The 25,968-nt window shown below is 33.0% G+C and overlaps 1 protein-coding gene across 1 annotated transcript in view; it reads left to right on the top strand.

Annotated features, from left to right (window-relative positions):
- Positions 1–25,968, top strand: part of Lama2 (laminin subunit alpha 2) — a 572,217-nt gene that overhangs the window by 142,308 nt on the left and 403,941 nt on the right. The window contains exon 3 of the mRNA XM_078019194.1: positions 2,671–2,783. Within this exon, the coding sequence (XP_077875320.1) occupies positions 2,671–2,783 (113 nt within the window). The remainder of the gene's footprint in view (positions 1–2,670; positions 2,784–25,968) is intronic.

Here is a 25,968-nt window from a genome sequence, read left to right as displayed (position 1 = left end):
TATCATCTCATACAATATTTGGAATATGAATATCTATATTTGAAAGGTGAATATCATACCATAAGAAAGACAAAGTCATAGCCTTTGTGTGTTTAACTGATGGTTATAGCAGACTACCTAAATAAAATTGACATATAATAAAAATTTTCACAAATTTGAAAATGGCAAATTTAATAAATAGTTTTTAATGAATTTTTTAAAAGATATTTTATTTTACTTATTTATACTGCATGGAAGACTTATTAGTTTTGCTTTATTTCTATTATTTTCATTTTTTTATTAATTGCAATTTGTCTCTAAAATTCAGTAAGGTATACATTTTGAACAGATTCACAATATATTTTATCTATATGCATAATAAGCTTAGATTATTGATAGAGTTCATTAGCAACCCTATAAGTAAAGGATTTGGATATAAAATGTTTTCATGGGTCAGAGACATGTAAAATAAATGAGCACAGCATTCCATGTGTTTCATGAAAACAAAAGAATACATTTTAAAGAATTTTTCATTTCTGGAGCTGGGAGTGGGGTACTGGGGATTGAACTCAGGGGCACTAAGCTTTTATTTGGAGACAGGGACTCAGCAAGTTGCTTAGTACCTAAGTTTTTTGCTGAGACTGGCTTTGAACTTGCAGTCCTACAGCTTCAGCCTCTTGAGCCCTGAGATTACAGGTTGTCCTTTATTTTGATTTTATGGCTTTTAGAAACTATTGTTAGCTCTACTTTGTGTACAACCAGAGATATGAAAAATAACTTGTGCTCTATATGTGTAATATAAATTGTAATGCATTCCACTATCATATATAACAAATTAAAATTTTAAAAATGCCCAAAAAACCCTATTGTTAGCTTCTAAATGTCCTTTATTTTATGAAATAAAAGTGAAGGCATATTAAATGATAATTAGTAGATCAGGATTTATTAGTAATTGAAAAAATAAATTTGAACTCCTATATCAACTCCACATATCTCTCATACATTTTTAAAAAATTTTACTTCTTGTCTGAAAGTTAAGAATCTGGAAACCACTGCTGTGAGTGAAGTTTTTGTTATCCCTATTTTAGGGATGACACAGATTTTAAGCAATTTGTCCATGGTCAGTTAAGTACTAAATGGCAGCACCAGGAGGAATAGCTAGTTTTTCGTATGACAGCTCTTCATGTGCCAAATTTTGTGCTCTTTCATCATTAGACTATATCATTATCATTAGAATATATGGCTGGATAAGTTCATTATGTAGACAAATTGAGAATCCATGATTGCTCCCTTTATTGGTGTAATTTGTTCATTATTTGAGGTAGTCTTTCAATTTTTTTAAAAAAAAGATTAGGTTTTAATCTGAAGGATTATTCATAGATCACTAATTTTAAACATTTTCCCAAATAATTAGTTTTATATAAGTTCTCAAGAGTGACACTCCAAGTATACTTAAATCATAATGAATGGAAAAAAACCAAGGAAGCTCTTTCCCATTTTGTTTACATTTCTGAGGAAAAATGTGCTGACTTCCAAGTTAGGTGTGAGGAATGTAGACACTTTTACTAGAGCCTTAAAATTAGAAACAGGAACATCAACAACCTCCACTCCGACCATTCTCACCCATGTGTGGATGGGGCCCATTTAGATGAGAGAAAAAAACACAAAAAACAAATAAACATAGCTTGTATTATTTGGAAAAGGAGAAGCAAAGATTTCAGACTATGATCCAAAGGGTAATGAGGATTGTGGAGGCCAGGGGTAGCTCTTCTGTGAAATCTGTGGAGCTAATTTGGAAGAGATGATTATCTTTGAGGTCCAAAGCTTGTAAGAACAAAGAGAGCCTTATCAAAGGATGGTACGATTGGCCATGGCTGTCCATATCTCACCTGCTATTCCCAGTCTTCCTTTTGATTCTCACAATTGGGTGTCTTCTCAACTGTGTGGAATAAGGTGAGGAAAGACCCATGTTTTATTGGGTGGATGAAGTTTCATATGCATTTTTCTCTTTGTTTGCCATTATTATCTAGATTCTTCCACTATAGTAGTGATTTATGGGGCTAGAAAAAAGCTGCACAGGAAGCATAAGTATCTTTCATTATATTTTTTAACAGTGGTAGAAAATGACAATCTAAACACTTGTTGTAAAACATCTCATAGGACAAATGTGATAGCAGTTTATATTAAAACCAGATAAATACGGGATCGTCCAAGTCCTGGAAATAAAGAATTTGTCAGAAGAGCAAATGTTCACGTATGTTTCAACTACAGTTCAGGATTTTATGTTTCTGTTAATCAAGTTGGTGGTATACTAGAGTTGCCTCAAAAAGTACAGATTTTGCTTTTTTGAATGACTGATGCATCAATTTGATTTTAATATTATTTCCTGACTCTTAATTTCTGCAGTCATCTTCAGAGTTGCCCATTGTAGTAGTTGATGGCTGGAGTGTTGAATAGCTGCTTCTTGATTAGCCTGAGATCTTGGCCAGTTCCTGCTACATCGTACAGAGATATGGAAAAGGTGTCACTGGATAAATTCTGTAGAAGATATGGATTACTTTATTTTTTTAAAGTTTGATCTTTACAGGATTATTTTCCTTAATTTTACTTTTTTTCTTCAAAGAAACACTTACAGATTCATTATATGATTTTCTTTTCTCTTCCTTTCACATGTTGCTGCTGACTCAATAGAGAGACACCCTATTACGAATGCTATTGATGGAAAGAACACTTGGTGGCAGAGTCCCAGTATCAAGAATGGAATCGAATACCATTATGTGACAATTACACTGGATTTACAGCAGGTACAGTGCCACTTTCTTATCATTTTCCACTTTTGAAGCTGTACCTTGCATTTGCTATTTATTTAGTTGGTACTTTTTTGGGTGAAAGGATACACTTTCTGATCACCTGCTGTTATTTTCTTGATACAATGAACAAAGGGTCCTATTCATTTGGCATATAGTCATTTACAAATATGTGGTATTTATTTCTAAAGCACAACTAAAATGGATCCATGCAAATGGTTTATTAATGAATTAGGACCTGAATCTATATTAACTAGTTAGAGTTGATGAAAACATAGATCAACAAAATTTTACATGAAGGGAGTATGATAGTGCCATTTTTAACTTTTAAAATAATACAGTGCTTCCACTCTGCTGATGTTGTATGTGCTCTTAAAGGCTCTTGGATAACAAGGCTCTTGAGTAAATTGCCTCTCATTACTGAGAGTTGTGCAAGCTGTGACAGTTAGTCTCAAATTAAACTTGGGCCTCTAAACGAGGTAACAAGCCTTGTAGTTATATAAAATTGATGTTGGAAGTCATTAGAGTGTGTGTTGCATAGGCCTGGGTGCCTTCTATGCTTAATTTCCTTCTTCTTTCTGTTCACAACATTCAGTTCAGGATGAAGTTATGAATCAAGAATCACCTTCACCAAAATTATTTAGGCTTGCAAATGGATTTGGGATGGGATTTGAGAAAAATGTTCCCATAGTTTTTTGTTATTCCAATTACAATGGTTAATTTAATTTGTCCTAGACTGAGACTAGAAATGATGAACTTACATAACCTCTTCACTTTGGCCTGCTTCTCTTTCACTCTCTGACATTAACTTAGGAAAAACACTTATTTGTTCCTTCTTAGTCCAGTGTGGAGATGATGCAGCTAGAGATCTGAGGACTGGTGCAGGGCAATGGCCAAAACACTTAGTGGGAGATCAATACACTGTAGAGGTCATGGTTTTCAGAGTTTGCCAAAGTATAGGGAAACACCATCCAGTGGGCTAGATTGACATCATGCAGAAAGAAAAGTTCAACCTCCATTCTCCAGAATCTAGGCCCATTTTGGTGAGATATGTGTGTAATCAAGAGCCACAGATAGCCATTGGAGGAGTGAGCAAGCTGGTAGGTCATATAGCAGACCCCCTTTCATCATATCTGACCCTTTGGACCCGAGTAACAGAGTGGCAGCAGGGCTCAGTGCTGCAGCTAAATTGCCAACTGACATAGATTTATTTCTACCCATATAAGTGTACAGCAGCTGAATGTCAGGTCTGAGTTAGTGATATTTCCCAAGAACTCTCTGTGCATTGTCTGGGAGTGGCCAGGCCATCTACCACACTGATCAATCTTGCTTCAGGTCAATTAACCCTGTGCATGAATTCCCTGTGGATCCTACCCTCAAATTGGACTTTATCTTCCTCTGGATAAAGACAGCTTGGTCCTTTATCGATCACAGCAGTACTTCCCTTTCATATGATCATTGAAAGTCTGCCTTCCCAATCAAGAGTATGTCTGCTGTCCATTGACTTGGGTCATCTCCTGGGATAGGAAATCAATAAATAGTGATGGTTTATTGCTCTGGTTTACTCTCCACTTATTCTCTTAGATTGCACATAGAGCAAGAGAGTCAATTATTAATATAATTTGCACAAATCACTTGAACTACCCTTTGAGCTCTACCACAACATTATTTATCTGTTATCAAATATAGCAGCATTTTTCTTTCTAATTTACAGCTGGATGGTAGAATCACCAGTTTTTACTAAATCATTTTTGTCCAACATGCTTGTCATTTATTTCATAAGTCAAAGAATTCATCCCAAAGCTCATTTTTTTTTCAATGAAGGCAGTTATATTTCCCCAAATTTGTTTTGCATCACCATTATTTATTACCATACACAATCTGAAGAATCATGTAGTTTTGAGCCAGGCCTGAAATCTTAGCTCCTCCGTAGACTGAGGTAAAAGTATCACATGCTTGAGGACATACTGGGACATACTGTCACAAAAATAAAATAAAATAGGGCTGGAGATATAGCCCAATGATACAGCAGCTCTGTGTTCAATCCCAAGTACTACAAAAAAAAAAAAGGAATTATGCAGATTTGTTTTTCTGTTTTCTTTCCACATGTTATGATAGATTAAAGATGAATGAATACTCCAAAGCATCTTTTAGAGTTCAGTCATCCTAACAATCCTAACTAGTGGGGAAATTCTGTATATAATTAAGGGCTACTGACTCCAATACCTGTAACTGTACAATATACATAAGCTTTGTACTCAAATGGTCTGATATTTTAGGGTATTGCCCACCCATTCCCTTTTATTTACGTTAGCCTACTCTAACTTACTCAAAGACAACCTATGTTTTTAAGAGGAGAATATAGATGATCTATAAAAGAAAATAAAAATTTATTTAGTCTATTATTTAATGATGTACATCAAGGAGGTTTCGTAAACAGGCTTTATGTAATTCCTTAGACAAGAAGGAACCCCACACTTCTCATTCGGCCTCAGCCTTTGTAATAACAAACTGTGGCAACATATTTATAGTACTTACCTAGGAAGCAAAACCATAGAAAGGCATATTTTAATACATTGGCAACAGAGAAAATAAGGACATTCTTTATTATGTTACTCACTTCTCATAATAATCCCATAAGAAAATTAGTATTATTATTCCTATTTAATAGCTGAAGAATACTAGTAGGGTCAGAGAAGTTAAGAAACTTGGCCTTCTTTACAAAGCTTAGCATAGAGAGTCTGGATTTTGACTGGAATAGTCTGAATCTGGAACCCAACTATGCCACCATTTTCTAACAGGGGTCTGAGAACCTTAAGCTAGGAAGCACATGAGAATTTTTGGTATATATTTTCACGGGGTTCATACGTAGTCTACGATCAAAGAATACTCTGTTCTCTTGTCTTCTATGTAAGCAAAAAAGAATGGAACTAGATCTCTTATTTCTGGTAGAGTCCAATGTGCCTCTAAAGTGTCATAGAAGCTGTCTTTTCCACTTAGAGTATAAAGGAATAATAGGTTACTCAGCATAATATAAGCTATTATCCAACTGGGAGTCAAGTGCAGTGGTATTGTTAGGAATAGGTAAACATCAGTAAATGTGTGTTTGTCATTAATTCACAAGAAGTTTGACCATCTATTGTTTGTTTTTGTTTTGAGATGTATGAATTTTGATAAGTGCTAATGGTTTGTTGATATGTTCTTGACTCCTCTGTGAAACACTTTGAGTAAATTACTAACTTAAATATAAGTAACAATCATTAGATTTTCTTGATTAAATCATTAAAGACTATACTGAGAGATTTCTTCACATTTTAGTATTCAAGATAAGCACCAGAAAAATATGAAAAAATGTATTGACAAGAAAGTAACTGCCTATTTTATAAGAAGACTGTTTTTACATTTATTACTAAAGAATTATTGGCTTTTTCCAATTGTTTACTCATAGCATATCTTAAGCTAATGATTTAATCATGCTGTGTCTCAATATCTAGATTAGCAGAATACACATTACAGTGTGATTGTAAAACATTTAAAATAATGATAATAGCATATAGCAACTAAATTCCATCTGGCAATTATGTCAATTATTAGAACTTTGGATCAGCATAAACTTGAATAGAAGATGAAATGTTCCAGTGATATGTATGCAAATACCTAATATGACAAACAAAAGTATACAGAAATTTAAAAGACAATAAAAGAGACTTGAATGGTAATATAATTTCCAAACATTTATATTCTGACAAGGTATCATGAGAATGTGTCATGATATCTGATCTCATTTTATGACTTTTAAAATTTTTTTCAGTCTTGCCCTTTGATTTCTTTAGAGAAAAGGCAGATTGGTAGTTGGTATAAAACACAAAAGACCAGCTGATAATAGACTATGCTAGCATATATTGAAGTCATACTTGTGCCTAGTAATCGAGGAGTGAGGGAAAATTATTTTGCAGTGTGTAGGAGTCCTGGTTAACTTAATAAACACTTCTTCTATTTCATGTCTATTTCTTAGACTTAAAAGGGCATTTACAAATAAGATTGTCTTGCAGCTACAAAGATCATACTACACACATATTTTTAGCCTAAATGTCTTACACATTGACTTCATACAGACATATTTGGAGAGATGGGTTAACAATTTTAAATATGAGTTATAATTTAGAAGGAATTCAAAGTATTATAACTATATTTTTAGAATCTATTTGAGTAACATAGAAGAAACTTTTCTTAAAGCCCAGAACTATTAATGTAATGGTTGAGTCCTTTTATGACAATGAAGCACAGAATACATCATCTATTCAAGTTTTTTTTAATTTAAACATTTGAAACATAATTGAATTTTCAGTCTTAAAAGAAGGTCATTGTTCTTTCATATCAAATTATTTTTTATACTCTTATTACTGATTTCTATACAAGGATCTGTTTTTCAAGAATAAATTTTGGAAAACTTACAAATACACAAAAATTATACAGAATGCTTCCAAGCAATGAATGGGTCAAAGAAATTAAAAATGAGACAAATAAAATGATACAGACACACTACTAAAATTCTATACCATACTACAACTTAGAGGATTCAGCAAAAGCAATTCCAAGAGGAAAGCTAATAGCAATAAACACTACATCAAAAAGAAGGAAAGATCTCAAAGAAAAGACCTAATGTTATTCCTCAAAGAAGTAGAAGCAAAACATACTGAGCCTTGAGTTACTAGAGAGGAGGAAATAAGAAATATCAGAGCAGAAATATTTATATAAAGACACAGAAACAATAAAAAAGTCAAAACCTAGGGTATATTTTGAATATAAACAAAATCAGGAATCTCCTCTACAATCAATAAAATAAAATAAAAGATATAAAATAATAAATGTTTTAGTAAGCTTTTGCATTGTTATGACAATATACCTAACAAGAACAATGTAGAGGAAGAAAAGTTTATTGTGGCACATAGTTTCAGAAGTCTCAGTCCATAGATAGTTGACTCCATATCTCTGGGCCCAAAGTGAGTCTGAAAGGCATGTTGGAGTAAACAGATCAGACCATGCCAAGAGGGAAGCCAGAGAGAGCTTCATTTACCAGGAACAAATGTTTACCCCAAAGGCATTCCCCCAATGACCTATTTCCCCTAATCACACACTACTTGCCTACAGTTACTACCTAGTTAATCCACATTAGTGAATTAATCTACTGATTAGGTTATAACTCTCATAATCAAATCTTTTCACTGGTGAAGTTTGTTACATGTCTTACATATGAACTTTTGAGGGATATTACATATCTTTACCATAACTATAAATTTTAAAAAAGAAGACAGGATTATTGATACCACAGAAATATAAAGGATCAGAGACTACTATGAACAATTTTATGTCAAGAAATTGTATATCCTAGACAACGGGTATAAATTCCTAGACACATACTATCTACTAAGACTGAATTGTGAAGAAATAGAAAACCTGAAACAGTCCAGTAAAGGATAAGGGAACTGGCTCATATTCTTTTCTCTGTACCAAATATTTAAAGAATAACAAATACCAGTTCTTTTCAAACTTTTTCAAAAAAATTGAAGAGGTAGGAATATTTCCAAATGCATTTTATGAGAAGAACATAACCTTTATACCAAAGCCAGGCAATGGTATGATAAGAAAAGGACACTAAAGCCTAATAACTTTAATAAACATCAATAAAACATTAGAAAACTGAATTTAACATCATATTAAAAGGATCATTGTGCATGATCAAGTGAAATTTATCCCTGGGATGCATGGATGATTCAGTATATGCAATTACATACATGTAATATACTATATTAACAGAATGAAAGATAAAATAGTATGATTATATCAATAGATACAGAAAAACATTTCACAAAATACAACATCCTTTTATGTACATAGGGAATATATCTCAATATAATAAAACCATGTATGATAGACCCACCAGTAACATACTCAGTGTTGAAAAGTTGAAAGCTTTTCCTCTAATATCAAGAACAAAATTAAGATGCCCCGTCCTACCACTTCCATTTAATATAAGTATTAGAAATCTTAGCCAGAGTAAGTAAGCAAGAAAAATAAATCAAATACATCCAAATTGGAGAGGAAGAATGTAAATTCTCTGTTTGCAGATGACATTATATATAAAAGCCCTGATGATTCCACCAAAAAGTGTCATAAATAATTTAAAAAATTAGTAAAAATGCAGATTGTAAAATCAAAATACAAAATCTAGCATATTTATATAATATTAATGAGCTATTGAAAAGAAGAAGCCAGAAGAACAATACTATTCACAATTACATCAGAAATAAAACAAAATTGACTATTTAGGGAAAAAGTTTAAATAAAAAATTGAATGACCCATCCACTAAAAACTATAAAATGTGGATGAAAGAAATTTAAGAAGACAGTAATAAATGGATATCCTATGTTCATGGATTGGAGTAATTAATATTATTAAAATGTTCCTACTACCCCAAGTGATAAAAAATAATGAATTTTCATTAAAATTTCACTGATATTTTTCATAGAAAAAAATTCCTGAAGTTTCTGTGGGAATACAAAGGATTGAATAGCCAAAGCAATCTTGAGTACAAGAAAAAAGCATTATATTACCTGACTTCAAAATATAACTACAGTGTGTACTGTCAAAAAAGTATGATAGTAGCATAAAAACAAATAGACCAATGCAAAAGAATAGAGAGCCCAGAAATAAATATACATATTTATAGTCAATTGATTTTCAACAAGCTGCCATGGATATACTATGAGAAAGGATAGCTTCTTTAATATAGGATGTTGAGAAAACTGGATATCCACCTGCAGAAGAATGTAAGTAGACCCTTATCTCACAACATATAAAAAATCCACTTAAATAAATTAAAGACTGGAACCATAAAACGATGAGAAGAAACCATAGGGGAAAAACTCTATGACACTGCTGTTGGTATTAATTTTTTTATATAACCCCCAAAACACAAGTTACAAAATTGAAAGGTCACAAATGAGAGTGCATCAAACTAAAGCGTGGTGGCTCAGCCAAGGAAACAATGAACAAGGCTGCTTTTGAAATCACTGAGTTTATTTCTTGGTAGTATTTGAAACCCTGCTAAAGTGGGAATTCAAATCCAACTACAGAGATTACATGAAGAAAACATCCTACTTAGATAGACCTTGTTTGGTGTAGCAGTAGGATCTGTGGTTAATAGAAAATATATTCTCTCTATAAATGGATTTGTGTTGACTTTTTAGTCATTTATGTAGTTCACAACCAACTTCAGTGTCTATATTGTACAGAATATTAGTCTTGACTGGTTTCTACTCATCTCCTCTTCAGTATTTTCTCCATACAGCAGTCACAGTTATCTTGGCACAAAAATCAGATCACATCACTTCCACTGAAACTCTCTAAGGGCTTCCCATCACACTCACTTTGGTAAACACAATGACTCATAAGTCCCTATAGGACCAATTCTTCAACCTGTTTCATTTTTAGCTTCATGTACTGATCTCCCTTTTTCATCTGCCCTGATTGTTGCCTCTCTGGATTTCTTGAACACTAACATTTTGCACCCTCCTGCCTTAGCACCCTTGTACTTGCTCTTTCTTCTGCCTGTAGTTATTTTCCCCATTTTCCACTGGGCCAGTGTTCTCACTTCTTTTTCGGTTATATTTGGTGTTGTCTTCTCAGCAAGGATCTCCCTGAAGGCTCCATTTAAAACGGCAGCCATTTCCTAGACCGCTTCCTTGCTTTATTTTTCTCTACACAATATAACTTTCCATGTATGTATATTTTACTATTTATGTTGAATGTTTTTTTTTTCACTTCTAAAAGCAAATTTCATGATGTTGGAAATATTTGTTTTTAAGTTTTTTGAATATAAATTAAAAATATTTAATTTACATAAAACATGAAAATTTGCATATTAATGATGTACCATATGATATTTCAATTTTTTAAAAATGCTACATTCTAAGCCCTTAGAACAGTGTCCAGCATATAGAGAACACTCAATACATTTTTATTAAGTGAATGAAGGATTAAGTGAATGAATAAGAAGAAACATAAATTCATAATGTAACAATCTTATTCTAAAGATTAAATTAGAGATTAAATCATTGGTTTATAATGATAAAATTTTGTTTGCATTTTTAGAATTTATATAATTTCTATCAGTTCTTAGGTTGAATAGCATTATCTTAGTCTGTTTGGGCTATAACATAATGCCATAGATTAGGTGGTTTATATACAGCATAAATTTATTTCTTGGGAATTCTTGAGGCTGGGGAATTCCAGAGTAAAGGCACTGTCAGATTATGTGTTGGGTGAAGGTTTGCTTCCTGGTTTATAGATGGCCATGTTCTTGTGGTAGCTTCAAATGGCAGAAGAAACAAATGAGCTCTTTGGGGTCTCTTTTATAAGGACACTGATTCCATTCATGAGGGTCTATACTCATGACCACATCACCACCCAAAGGCCTCCCTGTTAAGAGCATCACACCAGGGTTAGGATTTCAACATAGGAATTTGGAAGGGACTTAATATTCAGCATTTATAAAACATGGAATAAGTTTTCTCACTAATCATCTTTCTAAACATGTGTTAAACTTCAGTGATTTGCCATTCTCTGTGTAACTTCACCACATTCATAGTTTATTTGTGAAAGAAGGTTTTACTGTGATAATATAAAGTGATGGAGGGATAGGTTTTACATACTGGGTGGCATAACGGGCTCTGTTTTGGCTTATGTTTGAAATACACATTGATCATCAACATGGAAATATTAAAGAGAATTTAATTTATCAGACTGAGGTTGAAGGGAAAGATTAGAAGTAATGATATCAACTTGGATAACGCTGGCAAAGGATTCTCATTAACATTAAGCCCTTGTTTAAGACCATCTAGAATGAAAGTATAGAACTAAAAATCTGCCTAAAATTGAATCCTAGGCATTCCAAATTCAGAGTTGATAAATTAAATATGTCAAAAAAGAAGAAAGGCAGCTGGGTGTGGTGGCTGATACCTATAATTTCAGCAGCTCAGGAGGCTGAAGCAGGAAGATCACAGTTCAAAGCTAGCCTCAGCAACTTAGGGAGGCCCTAAGCAACCTAGCTAAGACCTTCTCAAAATTAAAAAAATAAAAAGAGCTGAGGATGTGGCTCAATAGTTAAGTGCCCCTGGATTCAATCCCTGGTACGAATAAATAAAATAAACAGTGTGTGTTGGGAGGATTGTTCAATTGTGTCAGTGCAGATGCTGAGAAGAATGAGTCAAATCTCTCAGATATTAGAAATAACAACATTTAAAAAAAAACCTGAAATCAATGAGTACGATATTTTTAAACTTAGAGAATCTTTAATGAAAGTCAAATGGCTTCAAAAATAACATTGATCTGGAAGCATCCACCATGATACTACCTACCAGTATTTGTTTACTTAATTACACACATTTATTCTTCAACCTTTCAATTAAGGTAATAACCAATAAAATTGGAGAGCAAAAAATAGAAATAGTAGATGTCCACATCTTTTGCTTATCAGCCAGATTGTGAGCAAGTATTAAAAGTAATATATTCCTGGCTGGGCACAGTAGTACACATCTATAATACCAGCAACTCAGTAGTTTGAGGCAGGTGTGGCACTCATTCAAGTCCAGCCTGGAAGACTCTGTCTCAAAATAAAAAAATAAAAGCCACTCAGTGGATCTCAGTGGTAGAGTATACCTGAGTTTAATCCCCAGTACCATGTTAAGAAAAAGTAAAATTAATATATTTCTTAGTCAAAACACCTCACTTTCACTTGTTTTTATAAGTATTCAAATGCAGCCTTTCTGCCTAATTGGTTGTAGGAAGCTCATTATAGATTATTCTCAAATTAACTGAAACAATGGACACAACTACAACAAATACAGTACAACTAAGAAAATCCATCCCAAACACTAATGAGCATTTGCCTTTCAGCATTGAGTCATTATCATACTGATATAATAAGTTTGGTTCAGGTTAGGAAGCAAAGATAAATAGTGCTCAGAATATAAGGTAACTGGTTAATTAAACTCTCTGCCTTCATACTGGTTGCTGTTTTCATGCTAAAATCTTGCAGCAGTGGGTTGGAATACATAATTTTCTTAGTAATAGTATGTGATAGAATGTCACATTTTGCTCTATCATCATCTTCATCAGCTTTCTCAATTTATTTGAAATGATAATCATTTACATTCATCAATTTGACAAATAACCTATTTACTTACTGAATCTGAAAATGTTGGAAGATTTTAACAAATACAGAATTTAACAAATGGACTAAGAAAGGAAAAATGTTTTTCTCCACTATTTTTAGATATATTCAAGAAAACTATAAATAAAATATAAATTAATCTATGGACAAGACTGATTTAAATTATAAAGTAATTGTACAAGTTAATTACAATCCATTTAACAGATTTAGAGGAAAAAAATTGTAAGTAGATCCCATTTTGGTAGTATTATTAATGTACTTCATCAGCATCTTACATTTCAAGTGGCCCTGGTACCATTTTACTATGGACCTAGACAAATGGGTATGTTCTAAGACACAGCATAGAAGATGTGGAACATTTGTATTCCATTTAACTCTGTGGCACAGAAAGCTCTAAGCAATGTATAGCACCTTATTTATCCTTTTCTTACAAGGGAACCTTCCAAGCCTCTAAGAAACATTCCTTACTTCTTATTTGGCCTCTTGATGTGTCAGATTCTTTTTTTAGGAAGCTATTATTTTTTAGGCAGATCATTGCAAAAATTTATAATAAATAACATTTTTTTTACTTTTTATTAAATAAATCAGGATTTAGGAGGTGGAAGGGCAAAAAGCAGAGCAGTGAAATTTGAATGAAGAAAATATGTTATTATACATTTGTCCTGATACACTGATGGCACATCTAGAGTGAACCCTAGTATACTCTATAGACTTTGGGTATTATGAGGTGTTAATGCAGTTTCACAATTGTAACAAATGTACCACTCTGGGAGGTGGTGTTGATCATGGGAGAAGCTGTGCATGTATGGGGCCAGGACACATATGAAAATCTCTGCATCATCTGCCCAGGATTGCTATAAACCTAAAAATCTGCCCCCCGCCCCTGCAAATAGCATCTTCAATAAGGAAAAAGGAAACCCTATGTTTCTCACTAACTTTTTGTTGAAGATTATCTTTTTGTTTTCAATTCCCTCAGTATTTAATTCTTTAGACCACAGTTTCACTTATGGTCAACCTTTCAGAATGTGCTGTTTTTTTTTTATTATGATAATACACACATGAAAACACATCCACACATGCAACATAAAAGTTATCCCCTCAAGTGTTTTCGAGTACACACTTGTACATTCATGTGTTCATTCATCAAGTACATTCATATTGTTGTGCAGGCATCACCACCATCCAGATTTAGAACTCTTCCTTGTTTAAAACATAAAATATTGAGCTTCTTAAATTATAACTACCCATTTCATCCTCCCTTTATCCCACAACAACCACTTTTCTGTCTCTTGTCTCTGAATCTGACTATTTTAGATACCTGATACTAGTGGAATCATATTTCTTTGTTACAGGCTTCTTTCACTTAGCACAACATTAAGATTCTCCCATGTAGCAGAATCTTCTCCTTTTAATCATGAACAATATCTACTATATGTATATACCACATGTTGTTTCTCCATTCATTCATCGATAGATATTTGGATTACTTCCACCTTTGTACTATTGTTCATAATGCTGCTGTGCACATGGGTACATGACTATTCAAATCTCTGGTTTCTTTTTTCCCATATTTTTGGCTCATATACCTATAAATTTTGCTGACCAATTGGTAAAGCCATTTTTATTATTTTGAGGAACACTTATTCTGTTTTTCCATGATGGCTCTACCATTTTAACATTTTCACCAGTACGCAAGTGTGCAGTTTTTTTCACTCCTTCTCCAACATTTGTTATTTTTCTGTTTGTCTTCTTTTTCATCTTTGTTAGTTTTCCTAGTGAGTTTGAAGTATTAATCATTCATATTTTCAGCCATAGTTTTCTTTTTCATCTTTGTTAGTTTTCCTAGTGAGTTTGAAGTATTAATCATTCATATTTTCAGCCATTTTTATATTATATATATATATATATATATATATATATATATTAGAATAGCAATGCAGAGTGCCTCTAATCTGGAAACATAACAGAGCAATAAGTTAAAGAAAATTAAATACTGGGCACTTTTGCTCATTTTGCTGAAATAGGTCATCAGTGAAAGACTCATCCTGAGATCCAGGTAATATGTGACCCATTTTATTATTTGCATAAATTATGGCTTTATTATATAAATATAAAACACAAGTGCTCATGTTTAGAATTACAACAGAGGCATTTTTGTCTCTAGGGAGTTACACAGACACTTTCTGAATACCTATTTTTTCCTACTCTGGATAAAACATTTTACATGAATCATCTTAGGTATTGTTTTCAACTCTATAAGAAAGGTACTATTACAGAGGAGAACATTTTGCACCAGAGATTCAATATCTTGTGACCACAAAGGGAAAGCCATAGAGCCAGACCCCAGTTTTCTCATTTCAGAGATTGCCCTCATTTTGCAAGATTTTAAATATTATAATTTAAAAGATTCAGTTTCAACCAATCAACACATTTCTCTATTGATCATATAACATGGGGATTCTTTTTGGGAAGTGCCCTTAAAGTAGATGGTATTCTAAACAGTAACAAAATAGGAACAATTTATTCGTAGTGTATTCCAAATTTGGAGGTGTTAAAAATTTCCTGAGCAAAATCTTATTTTGATACTGAAATTAATGCAACTTATTAAGAATTAAGAAAATCAGGGTTTTAATGCTATATAAAAACCCTTCTTTACTAATTATCATAATAATCTCACTAAAAATAAGAACAAGTTAATACAAAACAAAATTAAAATTTAAAATTCTACTTCCAAGTTAAGCTTGGGATTTACCAAAAGTGTTACTCACTTTTAACGTATACGTGTAGATGTAACTTGACATAGTGAATTTAATACTTAAATATCCGCATATATTCTTAACTCTCTCAGAATGATTTGGAGAGATTTGTTGTATTATTAAATACCAGTCATTGGTCAATTTAATTTCTTTTAAGAAGTCATGCAGAATTTATGGGTCTTTGACAGAAATGCTTTGGGCAATTTTACTGCAATAGACTAATCACTGTGCAAGATTTGAGAAAGGTCATTATTAATCCAATTTGGTCTAAATGATTTTCTCAAGTTTAAATTATTGTTTTTTTCATTTTTAGTGTGACTCATTGATTTTTCTCAGGAAGAACATTTAATTTCTCTCTGGAAATCAAAATAAAAACTTACCTGAATGTTTACATATCAGCATGACTTTTAAAGTCTTTATTACCTATGGACATTAAATAGAATTCTTATTAAAAATAATTTCTGATATATAGAAAATAAGGATAACTTTTAAATAATAAATCATATTCTTTTGATATTGTTATCAAATAGGATAGTTTAGTATACTAAAACAGCTTCCTAGAAAAAATCTGTTTTATCATATACTCATTTAATCTGTATATGTCAACATAGATTAAATGATATTTTAAGTGATATAAAAAGCAAAATATTTCTAAAAATATAATGAGAACTTTAACAGAACATTTTTTACATGAAAGGATATTAGCACTAGATATTTGGATTAAAAGCTTGTGCAAATTGTCCAATATGCTTCTACAATGTAAAGAACAATACGAGTTCTTGGTTATCCTTTTCCATAATTTCACTTAATGCTTCCTAGTATCAATCTAAATAATGGTGCCTGGCATGTAATGGTGCCCAGTAATTACTATTACATTAATCTGCTACTTTGCTAAATCTTTCCATCTCTGATTTCTTCTGTTACTGACATTACTGTCTTAATTATATTCTCTCCCTCTTCTGTAAGAGATTATATAAATTATTCTCTGCTCATAAATCGTGTAAATTACTATTCCAATATAGATATAACTTGTTTAATGATATAAATATTTTATTATTTACTTATTTAATTGTTTTGTGATACTGGGGATCACACCCAGAGCCTTGCTGCTTCTGGGCAAGTTCTCTAATACAGAGCCTCACTCCCAACTCTATCTAAATATTTAAATCTCTGAATATTTTAAACATCCTGTAAACTAAGGCTTTTATGGGCTATTTTTGAAATAGAAATTTACAGATTCAGCAAAATAACTCTTATTTGGATTCTGTATTGTAAGTGTATTTAGTATGGTATTATAAACAGCAACAAAGTAACATCAATGAATTTGCTGTCTTTTCCAAATTTGGCTATACTGTAAATTTCTTGAGAAAAAGTTTATCTTCATAATCTCTGTATACTAACTATATTGATAACCTTAATTTTCTTGATTTTTTATTTAAACTTGCAATTTCAAATTTATTAGTGAGCTGCATGGCTGTATAAAAGTACATTTCACCAAATATCTTTTTCTTTATCTTTAAAATGATTGTAGATTACCATTTCCAGTATGGTTTAAAATTGATAGTTTTAAATTTTATTCCTGAAATATTTGGTTTTCCTATTGGCACTTTCTTGTTGATTATTTTTCCTGTATATATCTTGAAATTTTGATCTGTGTTTCAGAACAACCAAAGCAATATTTATAGATTTGTCTCACAAATTGCCTTTTCAATATAGATTCTGACTTTTTTTATATTATAAAAATTAGTTAATAGCATTAACGTGGAATTATTTCTATTCCGTTTTCTTGTACTCACATACACACACACACACACACACACACACACACATGCATTTTACATTGTCATCATACTGCAGAAAAAGTTCATATCCTCTTTTGTTCGCTGGATATTACATTATGAGCATCTTCCCTCATATGGCTACATAGTCTTTGAAAATTAGTTATTTGAAAGTTGAATTACAGACAAAGATCATATAGACATTTTCCCATATCTTTGGAGTTATGTCCCTCCTGAAATATAAGGATAATATAAGTGACTTAGCACAGCTAGCCAGGCCTCAGGAAGCACCATTAACTTCATGAAGCCTGCCAATACCATGGAAGCCAGCAAAATGACTTTTTATCCAAGTGATACATTTCTATCAATAATTAGATAAAATTTAAAATATATTCTACCATTTTATTTACAAGCTACCATTTAAATTCTCTATTCATTCCAGTAGTACAAACAAATAAGCCAACAAAAACTAATTCCAAAACAGATGACTGCTGAGAGCTGAATTATAAGGGTAGATGGGAAGGAAGATCCAGGTAGATTTTTTTTCCCCATTTAGGAAATATTTATCCATGTACTTATTTCTCTCTTCGTCTCTTTCAGTTGAAAGTTTCAAAATACTGTGAATGTTCATTCTCTTTCCAACTTGATATCTAATTATTTTTCTCTTCCAATATTACCTATAAAATATGTTAGATCCTGTGAATCTACTGGGAAACAGGTAAAAGATTCACTGCTCATTAAAATAACTAATATTCAATGGGGCTTAGTGTAAGCTGAATACTGCTACATACATTTTACTTGTATTAAATTTTATAATCATCCCAATTGTATAAACAAAATGTAGTATTGTTTTCATTGTCCTGGTACGGAAAAAATGAGGCACAGGAAAGTTAAGAAACTTGCCTAAGTGCCAAGCCCATTTAACAGTGCACTGCCTCTCTCAACCAGCAGCTCCACTTGGACATCTAATGGAGCATCACAAACTTTATAGCTCTGAGCAGAAATCTTGATTTCCTTCCTTAGAATACTTCTCCCAGGAAATGGCAGCATTCTTACCCAGTTGTTGAGGCAAATATATAAAAATAAACAAAACACATGGGGATAATCCTTAATGCTTCTTATTCTGGTCCTGCAAACTTCTCCTACAAAATATATCCTGATTCTGTCTTGTGTCATCTGCACCACTGCCACCTTCTAATCTAAGCCATCATCAGCTTTCAACAGAACTGTTATATAGTCTGTTTCAACACCCACTTTCTAAAGGCCACTTATCAGAAAGCAACAAAAAGCAACAAAAAGTATATATACCTCTCCATATAAGCCCTGTATACTTCTCTTAACACTGCTACTGACCAGTCTATTGCTCCTGATTCTGGCCATATTGGTATTCTTGGAATGAACCAAGTTTATATGAGCATTAAGCCCTTTGCACTTGCTCTTTCCTTTTCCATAAATGCTGTTCCCCAAGATGCTGACTAGTTTCATCCCTTGCACTACTAAAGTCTCTACCCAAACAACACTGTCTCAGATAATCCTTCCATCATCAACACCTAAAATAAGCAATTTTAGGTAGAGACTTCTGTATGTCTCTACCTAAAATTACTTATTCATTTACCTTATTTGTCATCAAAGTGGTATCCTGACAAGTGTTTAGCAATTGACCCTTCAGGGGACAAAAGAGCCCTGATTTGTAAGTCAGTTTCCATGAGGGAAATACTCCTATCATGGGTGACTTCAAGTTACTAGAGTGATGTCATCCAACAAGGTGTTGAGAAAAACTGCTCGTTGAAAGCCAATGTCAACTGGCTCTACCACATCATTGGTATATTTCTCATTTTCTGATAAAATTACTCCTTGAGAGAGCAGCTTTCATTTCATCACTGTATTCCAACACTTAGGTTAAAGACTATCATTGAAAGCAATGTGTTGCTCAGCAATATTTGTAAAATAAATAGATGAGTTGATTAATATATCATTCTGTGGGTTTTAAAAATACATGTACAAGTGCAGAATATTAGAATTTCTATAATAGGAATCTTGGAAAACAAAGGTAAGGATAATACTGACCAAGTGGATTTGACTCAGGTACCACTGTCCTTCCCACCCTTCTTAATTAGGAGTCACCTCAATGCCTGTTTGAAGGTTCTCTTGTAAATCTCTATAAAATGATTATTGAGTATGTAGACATTTAAATGTATTCTGTTCCTATTTAAATAATTTCATTTATGTTTAGGCTGCAAAAATTCACCGAAAGTTATCCCCATATATTATGTACTATAGGCATTTGATGTGTTTTGAAAATGTTCGCATCAAGAATATCTACAATTCAAATCATGACCTTCTTTTGGTTTGTTTTCTAATTTACTGTTCCTGACCTAGACACAGAAAGAATTAACTCAAACATTTTAATAATCATTCTGTTATTCTTCATTTCTATCCATGAGACACTTGAAATGTAAACTGCTGAAGAGGCCAACGATGGAGGAGGCTCCTCCACACAAAATGTTATGTGAATTCTAGTTTCCCTAAGTAGTGTTCATGGTCACTTTTTGCTATACTCTTCTTCCATGCATTGCAGACAGGAAGCCTGGGCTAAGGGAAAGTTAAGTCTTTACACTTCTTATAAGGCTTCGCTGACAGCTGCAAATATTTTGTACTGTATGTTTAATTTTCTTGGCTCTGAACTAGGAAATGTGCCATTAGACCTCATATGGTGTCTTTATTTGTAAGTGTCTCTCCACATGTACTTTTGGGAGGATTTCACAGTTGCTCTGCTGTTGTTCTTTCTTTGCTGTGTAGGTGCTCTCAGTTCTAGGTGTCAGGTATCCTTGTAGATGATCTTGCAGCTTTGCCATTTGATGATAAGCAAATGTAGTCAGACTGCTCAAGAGGCCCTACAGATTATGTTTTACACTAGGTTTCACAAATAAGCAGGAGCATGATTCCATATTGGTGGACTACTACTTATGTTTCCCAAAGATAAATTGTTCTTTAATTTATTTATTTATTTTGGATTTTGTGACTAAATGTTTAACGGGAGAGTCATTTCAAAAATCAGAAATCAGGGGCAACATTTTGCCCTACTTTTATTTTAATCTTAGAAAGTTTTTCTCACATCACCTTTAGGGCTTTCTTTTATCCCTTCTGAATTATGAGTTCTAGTTTGATTAAATAAGATACAGTTTAATTGTAACACACACGAGATATTCATATCTCTATCATATATTTCATGTCTACCATATATATATGATATATATCCAGTTGTATATATATACACACACACACACACACTCTCTCACACACACACACACTCACACACACACACACACATACGCACACATATGTGTTAGGCCTATATGGACAACTTTGGAACGTGTAAGCAAGAAAACTTTCTAATAGCAAAAATTTCTTATGAAGACAGTGGATTTGGATGTTCTAAGTGTTGTGTGTGCTGTGGTTCATTTTGAGTTTAAGAAATCCAGCTCAGAGCATAAATCATTTTTGACTTGACATCATCGAAGTTATATTATAATTTGGAGAAATTTAGACTCAAGAAACACTATGAGAAATCTATGCAGAATACAGGGTGAAGAACTTGTGGAGCAATTCCTATAAGAAATTTGTCACATATCTTCTTACAATGGTAGACTTAAAAAAATTTTTTTTGTTAGCTTTTTGGCACTCAGTCTTGAGAAAATGCCCATATAGTTCTGTGAGTCTCTTTTCCTATCTTTGTTTTTAAATTGCAGGCAGAATGACATAAGGCTCTGCAGCTTTCTCATTTTTCATTTCATTTATATTCTTCACACTTCACTGGCAAGTGAGGTCACCTCTTTAAAATTTGGGGTAGAGGCCAGCTGGACAAACAGTGTTAGAATGCTCTCTTCTGCAATTTTTTTTTTTGGTTTCTAAGGAAGAATATATGATTTAGAAATATTTAGACTGTCATCTTGGTAGAGTATGCCCTCCATTGATAAGAGTTATATAATTTGTACTTACTAATTTTTGTGGTGGTTACGTAGGTTCAACTTTCAGATAGTTATAGATAATCCAGGGTTATTGCCCCAACTTAAAATTTTTAATTATATCATATCTTAAAAGTACTTTTGTCAATTAAGTTTACACATTCATAGGTTCCAAAGATTAAGATATGGACAATTTGAGGGACCCTGATTCAGTTACTTAGGGTCACCCTTCAGATACTTGTAGAAATCACCTCTGAGGTCAATTGAGTTATCTCAGAGGTGCAATCAATCCATTTTTTATTACTTATTCAATGAAATTTTAAAACTAATTGACCATTCATTCTGAATAGTACATTAATAGATATTTATAGGATATGTGGTACTTTCTATTGCTAGCAATTGAAGACTTAAGTTTTGGTGACTGAAAAAAGGCAAAACTGCTTCACTACAAAGCAAAATTAAATTGTACCAAGAGAAGTTCTGTTGCTAGTTTGAAATATAAAATGGGTCTTGCAGGTATGGTTAAACTGAAATGTGCAAAACATCTGTATAATGGAGTGAGTAAAGTAGTCATACACATGAGAGATGGTACTGTTCTGGAAAAAGATCTTGCTTTATTAGTTACTAGTCATGTGAATTAGAACTAGTTATTTAGTGTTTTAGTTTTATATTGTTGCCATAACAACTTACTAGTAAACTTGGCAACTTAAAACAAAATGAATTTATTGTCTTACAGTAGAAATCCAACAGGAGTCTTACTGGCCTAAAATTAAAACTGGGCAGGTTTGCATTCCCTTCCAGATGTTCTAGTGTAGGATCAACTTCTTTGTCCAGCTTCCATGGGCCACCTGAGTTCCTTGTCTCATAATCTCATCCTTCTTGCCCTTCAAAGCTAGAAACAGGTTGAGTCTTGCTCATGTTGTTGTCATTCTGACTGTGTGTGTGTGTGTGTGTGTGTGTGTGTGTGTGTGTGTGTGTGTGTGTGTGTATGTTTGTGTGGTCTTGGGACTGGACCTAGGGAACTCTGCCACCAAGCTAAATCTCACTGAGCTGTTGAGGCTGACCTTGAACTTGCCACTCTCTAGCCTTAGTTTACCAAGTTATTGGGATTATATCTGTGTGCCACTGCACTTGCTGTGACCTCTTCTTTTGCCTTCCTCTTTTACTTTCAAGGACGTTGTATACATTTGGCTTACCTGGATAATCCAAGCTGATCTTTCCACCCTGAGGTTTTTAATTAAATCATATCTTCAATGTCCTTTTGTTAAATAAGGTTACATATTCATTGGTTCCAAAGATTAGTTATGGATATTTTGAGGGGCCCTGATTCTAACATACTTCTCTTCTCCTGTTTTCAGTATCTCTATCTCATAGAATTCTTGTTGGCACAAACTTCTGCATGCTAGGAAAAAGCAGGAAGAAAAAGTTTTTTTAATCTCAAGAAACAGATGATTAGGAAATAAAAGATTGGATTTTATTTTATTTTATTTTGTCTAGGAAACTCAAATTAGAAAGGATCAGAACTAGCTATCAAGAGAATAGAGGGAAATTCAGTCTAGTGCTATCTTCACCCCTTCCTCTTGTGTTGTTTACATTGTGCTGTTTACTCCCTAAATTTTAAATAAATATCACTTTTCCAAAGAAAGAAGTTTCAGAAATCAAGAGAACAGCATAATCAATAGCTGCAGATACTGCAAAGAAGATAAAGATGGGGCAAAGAATATGAATTTTCCAAATAGGCCACTGGAAACAGAAGGTGATTCTAGAATAGGGTGGAGGGGTGATCCATGGGATGCAGGGAATTAAAGAGAGAAGGGTGGTAAAGTAATAAACAACAGAGGGTACAATTATTTTTAAGGAATTCCCTGGAGAAGGACAAGAAATTAGGGCCATATATAAGCATCAAACTAGCTAATGCTATTTCATTTGTAATAGCTAAAGTTGGATAAGTGTTAAGTGACTCAGATCTGTTTCTGATTCATGAGCCAAGATCAGAAAATTTCATTCTTTGTTATTCTACACTGTTAACGTTATATTTTGAACTCTTTCTCATCACAGCAAATCTCTATTATTCCCCAAATGCTTTGAACTAGAGTGATTCATTCATGTCTGTAAAGTCCGAAATTGGAGAATGCATAGGTTCTTCTTAACCTGATAACTACAGAAGCATGAAAACAAAGGTAATGCTGGTATTTCTCCAGGGTGAATAATTTTTAGAAGGCAAGCTTTAAACTGTCACATTTTTGATTATCTGTGATTCACACCAATATTGTGCTCGTGATGGTTTCATTGAAAGAACTGTCATGTTCTATGGGGGACTCAGCCTACCTGCTCTTTTACCAGTAGCTGGTGTAAAAGCCATGCTGAGCCAATGACTTATTCACAGGAAGCAGGTCAATCTTTTGAAACCATAGATTGTTTCAAATGAGAGAGAAATGTGTGAAGAGAGAATAGATGTCAAGGGCAGTGCTAAAGACAAGGAAAATGCTTGCCTGAGTTTTCCCTGCAGCTAACATTGTAAAAAATGATAGTGACTTAATGAAGCATGGAAAACTAAATACATTAATAGGCTGAGGGAGGGCCTTATTCATTCCAATTTGGATTCCATTCACTGATGTTACTATTTTCCTTTAAAACTGGACTAAAATTTTGAGACCTTGTAGGCCAAAAAAGCCTTTTTGACTTGGTAATTATTCATATGTATTTTTTGATCTCAGAATGAAGTATAATTACAGTAAGAAACAGAGCTAACCATTCATCAAGATAATTAAGAAAAAAACAATAATTGTTTGCACTTTAAGAGTAAGCACTAAATTATTGCTAGTGGATATATTGGTATGTGAAAGAGAATTATTTATAAAAATGAGATGTATTAGTAAGTTATATTTTTTTAATTTTGAAAATCTCCAAGCAAATACAAAAGTATAGAGAAGAATGCAATAGGTCCAAATGTCCCCAAAACCACCCAGAAATGAGAATTAGCTCATGAATCTCTTTATGTCAGATCTAAACTTTTCCATATCCCATTCTGTGCCCTGGATTATTTGGAAGTAAACTCAACAACTTTCTGTATGAATAACTCATTATATATCTGCAAAGGATAAGACTTACAAATAAAACCATTGTCACACCTAAATACTACTTTGGTATTAATAAGTATTTAGACAGTATTCAAATTTATCATGCCTGCTTCCAGATTCTTTTTAAATGATTGGTTGATTGAATCACGATGTGCATGAAGACATTGTATTTGGTTGTAGTTCTTAAATCTCTCTTTATCTGTAACCTCACTATTTTTTAACTTCCTCACAATTTACTTTTTTAAAGAAATCGTGTTGTTTGTCCAACAGAGGGTCTCAGATTCTGCAGTTTGCTAATTGTTCTACTGCAGTGCTATTTACATGCTCCTCTGCTATTTCATTTTCTGAAAACTGACAGTTCAGTTTAGACCAACTTTACACTTACTTCCAATACACTCCTGACAATGTCTGGATATGTCTCTTCTGAGGATATTAGGAGGCATATATCCATTTTATTTTTTCATCAGGGAACCCTTTCACAGTAGTCAGATGGAAGCTGATTACTTCATGTTGCTTTTCTTAGTTAACAATGTTTACCTCCATTCATTGCTCTCAGGGCTTCTTGATTCTTCCAAATCAACTTCATCATCAACTTGTCCAGCTCTGAGAGGCAGGGGGCGGGGGGTCACTTAATATTTTTTTCATGAAAAAAATGGAATTGCATTATATTTATATATTAACATAGGGAGAACCAAAAAGTAACTCATTTTTCAGAGGTAGACTTATGATTAACATTTTTGCAGAATGAGGTAGAAAATTCTTTCAAATACTGTCTCTTGAAGAGTTAGACAATGATTCAAATCCTTTAAAAATAATTTCAAAAGTAATTGCAAATTCTCTCTTCAAAGGACTATCATTAGCCATCCAGTTAGATTATTGTTTCTTAAGAATTCTGTGGTGATGTATTAATTCGTTTTCATCTGTATTAACTTCCCACATCTTTAATGTGTACATAATTTTTTTTGTCTTAATTGGAAGCAAAGTGTTTCTGTTTCTCTTATGACCTGGGAGACACTTACCTCGAGGTAAAGTGGCAGGTTTGCTTACCTGCAACTTCAATAAATTGATGCTCAGCAACTGTAATACATATTTGGTGGAGGAGAGTTAGATAAGTGGATTGCACATTATAATTGAGTGACAATTGCAAGTCATTTTAGTATGTGAAATTATTTTAAATGTGTTTGTCTGAAGATAGAGAGTATGGGGGAAAAATCTCCTTTTGAGCTCCCTACCACAATATTCTAGGTTTATTGAAGTAAGTAAATTTATAAGTGGACAAAGAACTCACCTAGAAACTAATAATTGGACATATTATAAAATTATTTTTTTAAGTTTAAAGCATCATTTAAAAACTCCTTTGTTGAACTT

Source organism: Ictidomys tridecemlineatus, chromosome 8, assembly GCF_052094955.1.
Source record: "Ictidomys tridecemlineatus isolate mIctTri1 chromosome 8, mIctTri1.hap1, whole genome shotgun sequence".
Classification (NCBI taxonomy): Eukaryota; Metazoa; Chordata; class Mammalia; order Rodentia; family Sciuridae; genus Ictidomys; species Ictidomys tridecemlineatus.
This window is presented reverse-complemented; position numbering and strand designations above follow the sequence as displayed.